This window comes from Gouania willdenowi, chromosome 17 (assembly GCF_900634775.1).
Source record: "Gouania willdenowi chromosome 17, fGouWil2.1, whole genome shotgun sequence".
In the NCBI taxonomy this organism is placed as follows: Eukaryota; Metazoa; Chordata; class Actinopteri; order Blenniiformes; family Gobiesocidae; genus Gouania; species Gouania willdenowi.
The window spans coordinates 1,521,907-1,535,469 of record NC_041060.1 but is presented as its reverse complement, the minus strand read 5'-3'; the positions used below and the strand labels follow the sequence as shown (position 1 = coordinate 1,535,469).

The 13,563-nt window shown below is 37.2% G+C and overlaps 1 protein-coding gene across 1 annotated transcript in view; it reads left to right on the top strand.

Annotated features, from left to right (window-relative positions):
• Window positions 1-13,563, top strand: part of chd7 (chromodomain helicase DNA binding protein 7) — a 119,026-nt gene that overhangs the window by 49,290 nt on the left and 56,173 nt on the right. Inside the window, 6 exon segments of the mRNA XM_028472066.1 lie at window positions 5,760-5,901; window positions 7,237-7,364; window positions 8,618-8,666; window positions 11,632-11,687; window positions 13,439-13,479; window positions 13,482-13,552. Coding sequence (XP_028327867.1) covers window positions 5,760-5,901; window positions 7,237-7,364; window positions 8,618-8,666; window positions 11,632-11,687; window positions 13,439-13,479; window positions 13,482-13,552 — 487 coding nt within the window.

Below are 13,563 nucleotides of genomic sequence, written 5' to 3'. Positions count from 1 at the left end.
GCTGAAAATCATATTCACACAGTACAATTTCAGTTTTAACACGTAAAAAACAGCAGCTTTGTAACTGACGAGGGCTTTGCCATCAACCATTGAAAAAGTGAATTGTGTGAATAAAATTAAAGGCGTTAAATTATCAGCTGTTAACGCATAAGACACAAGTCTGAGACTGTCGCTATGTGAAAGCAGCCGACCCCCAACTTAGCTAGTCTTTGAACATACATTTTTCTTGTTAAATTCTGCGTTCTGCCCATCTGTGTTGAAGAGTTTTTGGTAAAGGCACTGAACTCTAACTTTATTCTTTAAAACCTGTAACAGAGACTATTCTCTGTGTTCTTTGGACGTTACCGACATTCAATAAAAGCACTAGTAAACAGGTGAACAAACGTAGCCGTGATACATTTCAAGTGTTTCTCTGTCTGACTTGAAGTCACCCTGAGCACAGCTGCTAATGCGCTATGGTCCAGCTGGTAGCACATGGTGCTTAGCATGTGGCAGCTGCTCTTTTCCAAAATAGGAAGATTGAAGAAACTTCCAAACGGATCTGGTTATCTATAAGCACTATACAAATAAATAGGCAATCAATCATTTTAGGGCAGTTTTTAAGTTGATGATAATCTTAAACTTAAAAGGAGTTGTACTTCATAACGCAACGGGTTCTTTGTTTTCTTTAATGTCAAGGCTAAAGTCTAATACCTGCCTCATGCTGGTTTTATGACATCTGGCTTTAGTAAAGATGCTACTGCTGATAATGTATTCCTATTGTATGCCTTATAGATTAATGAATTGAGCATGATTTACTCTGAAAAGAAAGGAAAGGGATTTCAATTGCAGCTTAAATGTTGGTTTTCATCTCTACTGTAGAAGCATCGCATGTCGGTTACTAGGTTCACTCATGTTAACAGATAAAATTAAAAAAAGATAAATCATGCTGGATAAGTAACTAGCTTGACAACATTTCGGCTAACCTTAGACTGCTTACGTGTTAGCTAGCTAGATAACAACTTTAACCACCTAATGACACATGAATCACACTTTTTTTACTACTGAAAAACTGCAAATACTCCTTAGATTACACAGGTCGGTTTAGAACAGTTTACTTGCAGAACAACTCATTTTGACAGCTTTATGTGATGAGTATTTTAACTTCACAGTTTGACCCACATTCCATCTGTTGTCATTGAGGAGGCGGGGTTTATGACCTATACTGCAGCCAGTCAACAGGGCGAGCTCTAAAAGAAAAAGCTTCACTCCACTGGGGAGCTTGTCCTGTCCATTCTTTTTACAGTCTATGGTGATAACGCACCTTTTAAAGAATCTAACTGTGTAAGTAGAATTATAGTATTTAGTGCTGATAGTATTTATTTCTATAACTTTTTGATTTCTCCCACCTGGTGTGGGTCCAAGAGACTGACCCTTGTATTTTCAGTTCATGTTCTAATCAAGATCATTATCAATATTACCTATGATTATCATTTTTAACAAAAAAGAAAATATTATAAAACTCCATATTTTTCATGCTTTTGTTTTTCAATTTTCCAATTTCTCTCTCTCAAGTACCCCCCTGTAGTGTCATTGCATACCCCCATTTGAGAAACACTCAATAGGTGTTGTTCTTCATAACGCAACGGGTGCTTGTTTTCTTAAATGTCAAGGCTGAAATCTAATTCCACCTCATGCTGCTTTTATGACGTCTGGCTTTGTTTAAGCTTTAGTTGATGCTTTTGAACAATGATTTTTTTTTTTTTCCTTTTTGCTTTGCATTTCAAATAGTAAAATAAACGACAACATCCACACTCCATCAACAATTTCTCATAATGCAAATGCACTTACTGCGACATTTTACTATTAACTATCTGCAACTGGAACCTTAATGCTCAAACTTTTAGAAATGAGTAAACACCGACGTTGGATGAAATGTGACGTAAAAGGTGAGCCGTTGGCCGTGGAGATGGAACTCACTGAGAGATGATTGAAGTTACGCCACGAAGAAGCAAGGAGGAAGAGAAGGGAAAACGCAGCCAAGTGGAGAAGCGTGTACGTGTGTGTGCGTGTGTGTGGCCAGATGGCTCCAGCGTGTGGCGACCAGCCAGAGGAACAGGTGCAGGTCACATGACCAGCCGTTACCACGGAGATGGTGATTGCTCTTGGCGTGAGGATAAAAGGAGAAGGGCCCCGGGGACGGAGAGGGGTGAGAGATGTAGAAGGCAGAGAGAGAGAGAGAGGGAGGGCTGGAGAAGTGACGAGCTGCTCTGGTAGAGAGAGACGGGAGAGACGCACAACCCGGATACACTTCTACACAAGGAACGGCAACACACAACTAACAATCAAACACTTAATTGATCAAGAATGTGCACAATGCATTGTTGGTATGCCCTGAAATTATATCATATTTCATCATCAATTTTAAATGATTGATCTTAGGTTGTGTTCAGGTCCACTAGGGATTCAGTTGGATGTTTTTAAACTGGCCAGGTGGACAGACTGGTTTTATATTCTCCTTTTGTTGTTGTTGTCAAATGGCAGTCAACCAAATATTCTGTCATTTGTTGTCAAGTGCAATAAGTAAAATGTTTTGATTTTGTCCACTAAAAATGGTAAAATTGGTGAAAAATGATGGGGCCACAAGTTTATTCTGTTTGTGAAATCTGTAGTTTAGTGATTGTGTTGCTTCTTGGAAGTAGGCAAGTGTCTGCATCTAAACCTGATTGTTAAACTACTGTTGTTTAGTCCACGGTTTCTCAAATGGTGGTACGTGAACCATCAGGGGTATGTGATGGCGCTACAGGGGGTACTTGAGAGAGAAAGAGAGAAATGGAAAATTAACAAATAAGGCATTAAACTATGGGGTTTTAATTTATTTATTTTTTGTTAAAAATGATAATCATAATAATGATGGAAATGATCTTGATTAGAACATGAACTAAAAATACAAATGCTAAAACCTATAGAAATAATTCTATTCATGTGACACTAAATACTGTTCATTCCACTTATTTACAAAATTAGATTCATTCTGTCATTATGCTATAGTTGTTTTTTTTTTCATAGTTTATAGTCGTACAAAAGGGCTATTTTGATTCAGCAATAGAATAAAGGGGTGGGTACTTAAGGCAAATAAGTTTAAGAACCCACTGGTGTATTCTACACGTCACTGCTGTGATAATAACAAGGTAACCCTTTACCTGACTTTCCTTTGAAGCCTTGGTGTTCGTTCATTGTTGCATTTTTCATTACTTTGTACACTCGTGTCAATCATTTGCAGTGTAGCTTTTGTGAAAGATTACGTTCGACTGGAGCATTTTTTTTTTTTTGGAGCTTCACGTTGAATAAAGGAAGAAAAAAATTGCTTACAAAAGATGTAAAAATGTATTAAGTATAGTTGAGCTCATGCTGTTTAACGAACCTTTATAATTCACAGCCAAAATTTGGTACATAATTCAAAAGAAAAAAAAAAACTGGTATATCAAAGAGAAAATACTGGTTTGAATGAATATGATCTGGTTAATTTTGGTTTCATATATTTTCCAGTCATGTAATGCGTTCTGCACCTCTGAGGGATAAATTGTGATAACTCAATCGTATGAATCACCTTCAAGGAAAACAAGAAGTCCTTCATTTTCAAAGCAATTCCTAAGATTCTCATAAAGGCTCATAGTTTAAAAAAAGCATTAATTACATTGTATGGATAAATAGATAAAAAAGATAATCAATTAATTACAATGTTATTGATGAGAATAAATAAAAACTATCTCCTAATGTTCAAAGGTTGTATTACAATTTGAAAAAACGTAAATAAAACAAACCAGGTGAGGTCCTATTTTGACCTTTAATGATACTATCCTATACTGAAGGTTGCCGTGAGGTGTTTCAAAAGAGAAGATGAATAATTCAGCAGCTGACTGACGGGAGATCAATAATCAAATTGATAATCGTTAATAAACTTTAATGACCTGAATCAAACATTGGATAAGTGGGCTGATTAGCCACGCCTAATAAATACTTTTGACAGCTTTACAATAATTCTTTACAATTTAACAAAATAATTCAAATTACTGAAATGTGTCTGGACTGATTGTTGCATTTCTCAAAAATGCTTTTGAAAAAACAAAAGTTTACTTTTTAAGGCAGTATTGCCAAAAAATAGTGTTTACGTACATGTTATTTGAACATAAATACATCCAACAGGTCGAGAACATGACACGACTTAAAAGGCAAAGCCAAAACCAGCAAAAAGGCACTAAACAGAGAAATGAATCAATATAAAAACACATTGGTCACAACATATATTAGTGACGGTAAAGAACTAGATGGACCACTGGTCACGTTTACATGGGAGCTTTAATTCAGATTCAAAGTTAATTCCTCTTTAAACTGACCTTTAAACACTTAATTCTTAATGCTAATTTAATTGCACATTAAACTTAAATCCGAATTAGGTGGCTGGTTTATTCCAATTTTATTTATGAATAAATAACTCCTTTTTCTTGTAAACACTTAAATCCGTTTAAGTTAATTCCGGTCGTTCTGTGCACAACTTGCTGCGATGACGCGCTGGTGACGACATAAGCCTCCTGGACTATAGATGGGACTATTTATTTATTATTAAGAGCCTTAGAATACATGGATATAATGAAAAAAGTGGATGGACAGAAGCATGAACATACAAACATTCACACGGACACATGGATTTATTACACACATGGACGTCGGCAAACGAAAGACTTCATCAGACGGGTGATACTAAGAACCTGGAGACCGGAGTTAACGTGGGCCGGACTACATGTAACAGGCTGTAATATCACCAAGTTTATCCATTTTATACCAGTTGTTAGAGCTACTATCTTTACCAGGGAGCAAATATTTTTCCTGGTTATTGTTTCTGGAGTTTTACTAGGCTTTATTTACTAGTGATTAGTTCATATCTCCTTTCTGGACCATGGTGCTAAATGTTATTGTTTGAGCTGCTGAGAGCAATTGTCGTGTGCTTTCTATGTTGTAGCAAAAAATAAAAGGTTTGTTGTGTGTTTTTCCTGATAGACGTGATACGTCACGTTCTCCACCTGTTCCAGACCTAACGCGGAATTACATAAAGCCGAATAAATCAGTTTTCTATGTAAACCTCAATTTGGAATTACTATTTCATGTAAATACGAAGCGGAACACTTTAATTCCGAATGATTTCATTCGGAATAACTAATTCCTAGTGCACCCCACAGCTTGCTGCTGATTCCTAAATGACTGTTTGAGCTTCCAGTGGAATGAAGGAGTGAGTGATGCTGAGTGTCCTCTCACCTCCATGGTGTCAATGCACACTCGCTCACAAATGGAGCCAGCTCCTCTCTCTCCATGCCAGAGATTAGAGGAAGCCCGGGGGCCTCTGCAGCCCCTCCCCCTCCACCTCGCTCTGGGGCCTCCCTCGCTCCCTCCCTCCCTCTTTGCTCTACATGGGCCCTGCTCTCTTTTTTTTCTCTGCCTGTATCTGTCCATCTTTCTCCCTCTTTCCCAGTGCATTCTTGCAGTCTTTCATCATAATTAACCCCTGTGCGCCAGAGCCTGAGGCACACTAATGATTTCTAAATGGGTAAATCAAAACATAGCGATTGCCCTGGGACAGACTTGGACGCACACACACACTGGCAGCATCCACTCCAGACTGTATAGTGGTCCGTTAAAAAAAAAAAAAAAAAGTCTTTCCCTGCGCTCAATGGTTTTTATTATTTTTATATATTAAAGGTTTTTTTTATGTTTTTGTTTTTCAGTAAAAAGCCGGAGTCGGAGGGCGGGTCTAATGCTGCTAAGAAAGATTCCAAGAGGAAACGAGAGTCGGCGGCAGGTGAAGCTGTAGAGGTGAAGACTCCGCCCCCGTCTCCCACTGAGGAAGAGGATGATGACGGTGTACAGGTGGGCAACGGTGCTTTCTGAGTTTGTTTTTCCTGAGAAAGCCGAACCACCAATGAAGCCTTTGCAGATGTCAACATCACGGCCTATGAAAACCTATGTTTGTTATGAACCGGCCGTCACAGACCAAACGGCCACTTCCCATTTCCTACATATTTCAAGGCCCATATTTAAACTTCCTGCTGCAGTTTATTCTTTTAGTTAAAATTTTTGCGTGGAAAATGTTAACACTGCTCTTTATTTCTTCAGAACAGTTTTATGTACTAATTTAATTTGGTGCATTACAAGAAGTCTATAGAAGCCCATTCACACCAGTAAAAAAACAACAAAAAAACTAGGGAAAGTAAAAAAGAAAAAAAATTTGAACAATTGAATAAATTCTTCAGTAAAAATAATTAATTAGGAAAAATAAAATGATTAAAAAATTATTTTAAATAGGTTTATTTCTTCAGATTAGTTTTATACACCAGTTTAATTTGTGCATGACAAGAAGTTTATAGAAGCCCATTCACACCAGTAAAAAAAATAGGAAAAGTAAATTAAAAAATTAAGTCATAATAAAGATAGTATCTTATAATTATGACTTAAGATTGTATTCATTACTTTTTTTTTCCATTTATTCATTATATCAATATATTCATTCATCATTTCTGTAAATGTGCTGTATTTAGCCTGAGGGCTATTTTTCCATCCTTAGTCCCTGGAGCAGTGTTGGGTTCGGTACCTTGCTCAAGGACATCTCGGCAGTGCTCGAGAAGTGCCCTGGCACCTCTCCAGCTACCAGAACAACTTCTGTATTTTGAAGAATTAAAAATATTTTAAATGATAATTTTACTTTTCCTAGTTTAGTATTTTTTTATTACTTGTCAATGAGCTTCTATGAGAATGTGATACGGTCATTGTTAGAATAAAGTTCCAAACCCCATGTTGGAAAGCATCTCAGGCAGCTGCATTGACGCTTGTTGCTGCTTTTCCAACAGTCTGCAACAATATTTTTCCTCGCGCTCTTATAATATGGCAGCATTTGAACTCAACAAATTGGGCGATGTTTGCTTCAAAGTCAATATGGGCAACACAAGAAACCATATGGCACAGCGTAATGAATAATGCTAATGAAGTCTATTTCCTGGTTAGGAAAGGCCTGTGAATTAAAGGCGCACATGGCTCTGTGGTCCTTTTATTCCTCTTGGCTGACTGTTTATTAGCAGAGGCAAAATGTACCTTTTTTTTAAACATCATTTTAGTCAAATGTTTTGTTTTGGCAGTTATGGAAACATATTAAAGATACGTCAGGATATATCTGATTTCTTCCTCGCTGACCTTTTCTTTTCCCCACAGAAGCGGCGCTCGAGTCGTCAGGTGAAGAGAAAGAGGTACACGGAAGATCTGGAGTTTAGGATTTCAGAAGACGACAGCGGCGATGACTCAGCAACGCCAAAATCTCCATCACAAACAGGTCAGTTTGAGTATGAAGTCACTGTTTACTGCAGCGTAATGTCTTTTAACAAATGCCATCTCTGTCAGATTGAGCCAAAGTTACGCATCTGAAATCCTGAAAAAGAAGTTTATCTCCTTTTTAGGAGTTTTTTAAGCTCAGTATTCCAGAACACCATGATTTCTAGCAGTATTATTACCATGTTGGCACATCTATTCACTTTGTTTGTGGTATTTGGAGTTGTAGCTTCATGTGTACTCTGAATGACAGTATCCACAATTCATCAGAAGTTGAAATCAAAAGTTTTAAGGACTGAAATGTAACATCTCACCTAATGAAACATCAAAAATAACTGTGAGTATTGCTGCAAGTTTTCCTTTAGATCAGGGGTCTACCCTCCTCTTAGTTTGAGGGCCACATACGACCCAGTTTGATCTCTAGTTGCTCGGACCAGAAGAATCAATGTTTTTGTAAAGAAAAAGCTGTGAAGCCCCAGTTTGCATTTAACGTGTCAGAACAATTTTAGGTATCTTTAAAATATCCTCAAATCTTAGATCTTCTAATGAGGACATTTCAATGCCTAATGAAATTCATTATTGTGCACCTTTTTTATTTAATTGCGTTTTATAAATGGGACTACTCTTCTGTTTTAGAACCGTGTTTCTCCTTCTTGAAATCACGTGATTGACGTCCCACACCCCATTTTAACTTGTAAACATCCCATTGTTTTCTGTTAGAGTTAAACATTCAGCATGCTGTTTTTTACAAATCAAATATTTAGATTTAGCAGCTTTTTTGGTCCAAATGCAAATTTGTGCTGCTTTTGGTTGCTCTAATCAGGAAGTTAAAGATGCTGATGTAAACCTCTGTTGTTTAGGAGAGCTCTTCTTCTCGACTTCATTGTCTTCTATGTATGTCTACATATGTTTTTTATCCTCTTTCGGTAAACAAAACAAATTGGCATTGTGAGTGAAAAAGCTGCCAAATCAGGCTGAATGTTTCACTCCAATAGGAAAACAATGGGATGTTTTACAAGCATATGGGGCCGTGTGACATCATCAATCATGTGATCACAAGTTTTAAAACTGTAAAGTAGTCCCATTTATAAAAGGCAATAAAATGAAAATGGTGTGTAATGACTTGAGTTAAGCATAGATTTACTAATATTTCAAAGGTTTTAGGCCACATTTGTACAAACATTGACGGACCCCTTTAAAGCTGTATAAACTTTGTATCGAGTCTAACGGACGCTGTTCTTTTCTCATCAGGACGTGGCTGAGGCAGAAGGTCCGTCGTGGAGAAGATCATGGGCTTACGCACCTCCAAAAAACAGGTGAGCACTGACGCAAAATCCGTTTCCGCAAACACCACAGGGCGACGCGCACACACGTCATCTGATTAGCTGCTCCACAGCTGGACCTAAGCAGATTAAAGCGCGCGCCCGCACACACGGACATTAGGAGCTTAGACGTCGGCGTCTATTCACCTTGCTCTGCAGTGACGGGACTTTTTGTATTTCTGTGTGTGTTGTGTGTGTGTGTGTGTGTGCACTGAGTGCATCACCCTTGGCTTTATTATGTATGGCTTGGTCTAAAGAAAGCTCAGCCCTGAGCCAGCACACGCGCACAGTCAGTCACCAGCCAACTTTCCTTTGCTTACCAGCTGCCAATGATCACCCTCGCCCCCCCTGCCCCCACCTCACACACGCACGCACACACCCTTTGCCTCGCTCTCACGACTCCATTCAGGATTGACCCCGGGCTTGGCACATATCCACAACGCTTGCGATGCCAGACGCCAAGCTAGCGTTTCCTCGGGTGGTGTGTGTGTGTACGTGCATGTGCATGATTGATGATTCATCGCATTACAGTAGTAGTAGCACGGTGGGAGTGTGTGTGTGTGTGTACTGGCTGTGCTGTTTACAGTAGGAGCGCAGAGTGGAGACTAATAGCGCTGCTTGGACTAAGTCCTAGCTGTATTTCTTTAATGTTGTAAACTGTAAATCTGTGACACTAGGCTGGGCGATTTGGACCAACATTCATATCTCCATTTTTTCTCAAAATCTCAATTTTTCAACTCATTCAATCTGTGTTTTCAACCTTTGGGTCATAACCCCATGTGGGGTTGCCTGGAATTCAAAGGGGTCATCTGAAATTTCTAGTAATTGACTAAAAAATTAATATAATGCAATTTTCCCTTTCTTTATTGTGTTTCATTAAAATTAAAGCACTACATTTTTCCTGCCTTGAAAAATCCTTAAAACTTGAGAAAAATAATCGTAATTGGACCCTCAGCTTTACTACTACTAATAATAATAATAATAAATACATTTTATATATATATTTTCACAGAAAACTCAGATGCTTTACATGAAACTTTAGATTTTTTTTCTTATGAATCACTATTATGTAGATTTTTATATTTAAAAAAATGTAAATTAAAAACAAATAAATTAAAATATTAGTTCAGTCTTTTTTTAAAGGGACAATGCATAGAGACTAGGGATGTAACGATTCACTCAACTCCCGATACGATTCGATTCACGATACTGGGTTCACGATACGATTCTCTCAGGATTTGTTTTACAAAATGGGACTGTTGACAATTTTTTTTTTGGGAAAAAAACTAGAAAATACTGTACTATTTTCCTTTTATTTTTCATTGTCAAAAAAATTCCTTGATAAACTATTCAAAACAATGCAATTTACTAAAAATAAATCTTGAATGAAATAAATAAGGAATAATACAAATGAAAATGAAGCCTATTAATTTAAATTCTGGGTTCTATAATAAACAATGCAAAACTGCATAATAGTTATTTTTCTTTTAAAAGTGCAACTGAAAATGTATTTTGTGCCTTAACAATTGGACTTTTAAAAAAAAAAAAAAAAAAACGTGATTGCACTGATTTACGTCATATTTGTTTGGACCAGCAGAGGGCGCTGGTAACACAGTGTCGGTTGGCATGCAGATATCTTGCAGTGAAGAAGAGATGCTATGCTAGCAGACAGAGCTAATAGAAAAGCGTGACTTTAACAGATATTCAAGTAATATTACAGATATTCTTTCGGTGCTAAAGGGGTAGTGAATCATTTATTAACATGTTTAAGAGTAGAAGGCGGCCAGAAAGAAAGCATTAGCAGACTCCGCCCGCCGCCTACACTTGTGGATAGCGCCCTCTGCTGTTTAAAAAAGTACTGTGATTCAATTTTCAGAAAATCGATATCAACTGTGCTACCTATGAATCGATTTTTAACTGCCTTACGATTAATCGGTACATCCCTAATAGAGACATTAAGATCATAAAACAGCGATGTTCTACACCAGAATATAGCAGCTAGTTTCCATCTGTATGGGCAGCGGGCCAAACTAATGGCTTGTGGACGAACTTTGGCCATGATATAGACGATGATGTAATTTTCTATATCGCCAAAAAGAAATTGGGATATATCTTAAATCACGATATCCTGCCCAGGCCTAATCAACACAGATTACACACCTACACAGTGCACACCTATGGCCCTCAGCAGCACGTGTCAATAAAAATACGGTGTGCACCGCCCCTCACACACACACAGATGGCGGTGCTCATCATGGCTAGCTGAAGCTGCCGTGCTGCGATGCATCACGGACTGCTACTTGGTTAAAACCAAACAACCATCCAACAAAGTGAACCAGTCCAAGTTCCTCCGTCAGATCCACCCAAAGTTCCACAAACACGGGGACAGAGATGAACCTGTAGCAACGATTATGAACTGGAAACTCAACTAAAGCTAACTATGCTAAGCTAACACACAGATTCAGCAGCAGTAAAAAACACTGATGGAGTTATTTTTGCTGTTCATGTTCATGTTTTTTAAGGAAATAATTTTTATTTTAAGTGAGGGAAATAAATGAATGACATACAATAACAGTAATAGTGATCCACATGCACTAATATATTTTATAAAATATCAGCCTCTTTTTAATGTTTAGTGTTGATGTATTCAGATTTATGTGTTTGTAAGGAACCTGTTTACACTTTAAGTTGGGAATTGTTTGATTTATTTATAGTTTTTATTTATCGTGATGTTTATCGTTATTGTGATAAATACCAGAAATTATCGGGATATCTTTTTTTTTAGTCTATATTGCCCATTTCTAGTTGACATATATAGATATATATATATATATATATATATAGAGTGTTGACTGCTGTGCTACTGTAGTCTCCGCCTTCCAATCCATCCACATGTCCTACCATGGAGATTAAGCACTAGATTTACAGTGATTGTTAACCTTGTCTTGTCCTTTTCCAGCGGGAGTCCGGGGAGGAGGTGGAGATGGAGGAGTTCTACGTCAAGTTCAAGGGATTGTGAGTACCACTCCCCCCCCCTTCCTCCTCCGCCTCCTTCTTCCCTTTTGTCTCTCACAGCAGGGTTTTCTTCATTTTTCTGACCTATTTATAACACACACACACACACCAGGGTGTACATTAGTCTTTACATGTGAAAAGCCCTTTATATTCACATTGGATTGTCTCATTCAGGGTTTTATTTTCCAGCTCTGAGGTGATGACTTCCTGCTCACGCTGTAGTCTAGAGCAGCTATGTGTCACTGGAAGTAAAGTAGACTCAAGTTTTCCTTCTTCAAAATCGTTGGTCAATTCCATTTCAGAGTTTATCCATTTTTTTTATTTTTATTTTCATTTATTAGTTGGTTTTTTTTTGAGCAGGGACAAAAAACACAAAATTTAATTTGAATTTCAAATGGCAATAAAATGTCTTGAATTGAATTTGACTGAAGCTGTAGGAAACCCTGATGCAAAAGGAACAAAGACATTGTGTACAAGGAAAGGAGAGAAATATAATCAGAGATGTTCGAAATAATATATAAAATCCATGTACACGTAATTGTAATATATTATAAGGAGTGGGAAGAAGAAAGACTTATTTATTCCCACCTCTATTTCTTAATCATATTGCTTCCGTCTGTTGGACTTAGAAATAAACAATATACTAAACAAATAGTAAAACTGACTAATAATCAGTACTAAGATATAATCAGTCATTTTCATTTAGTTTCTGTTTCATCGTCTCTGTTTAGATGATTTTACTGGCTATTAAACTTCAAAAATCATACTAAACATCTAAATAGGGGTATTAGTGTCAACTACTGTTATTAACTGATTATTTATATGTAATACACTAATTATGTATTGTTTTCATTACCACAAAGTGCTGAACCCTCAGTCAATCGTTTAACTTTAAAAAATCTCATGAAAACTGTGATATGGACCCAAAATAAAATTATGAAAGATTTTGATCGAGATCATAAATAAAGTTGGACATATTCGTCCAGTAGATTTTTAGTCACTGTTTTTCAGGGGAAACGGCGTGTAAGTGTGATTATTTTCCCCAAAATAATGAATATTGGATATTTCCATGTTAAAGTGGGGCCAGATTTTAAATAAAGAGAATAAAATAATGGTTCATTTTGGTTTTTTCAGCAATCATGGAAGATCTGAGCCACTAAATAGTGTTCAAGGCACTAATATAAGCAATAATATATTACTTTTCTGTACCACAAATAGTCGTACTCTATTACCTCGACATTTTACACATTTTACACACCCAACACAGCATAACGTGGATGGATGTTCATCATAGGAATGGGATCCACACAAGGTTCCTGCTGCTTAACAGAAGGTTTTCCTTGCCGCCATGATGAATTCATGTTGGGTGTGGGATACATATGTATGTGTATATACGTATATATGCATATGTGTGTATCCATAAAATGAAGAGTCCATCCTTAAGACTGCTCTACTGTAAAGTGCCTTGAGATACCATTGGTTATGATTTGGCGCTATACAAATAAGATTGATTGATTGATTGATTGATTTTAGCTTTGAGTTTATCTTTTTGTTTTTTTTTCTTGTGATCTTATTACGTTATCTTGGGTTATATGATTGCGTCCACCAGTTATTAGCAGCTAATTCATATTTTGTGGTTATCTCAAGCGTCAGCTACAATTTTGAGCTACATTGCTTTATAAATCCTATAATTTTTTATTTATTATTTGTTTTTGAACATTTTCTAACATTGGTCTTTTTGTGCGTCTCAGCTCGTACCTTCACTGTCGCTGGGCAGACCTGGAGGAACTGGAAAGGACAAAAGAATTCACCAGAAGATCAAGAGGTTCAGGGCCAAGCAGATGCTCAATAACTTCATAACTGAGGTGAGATCAGA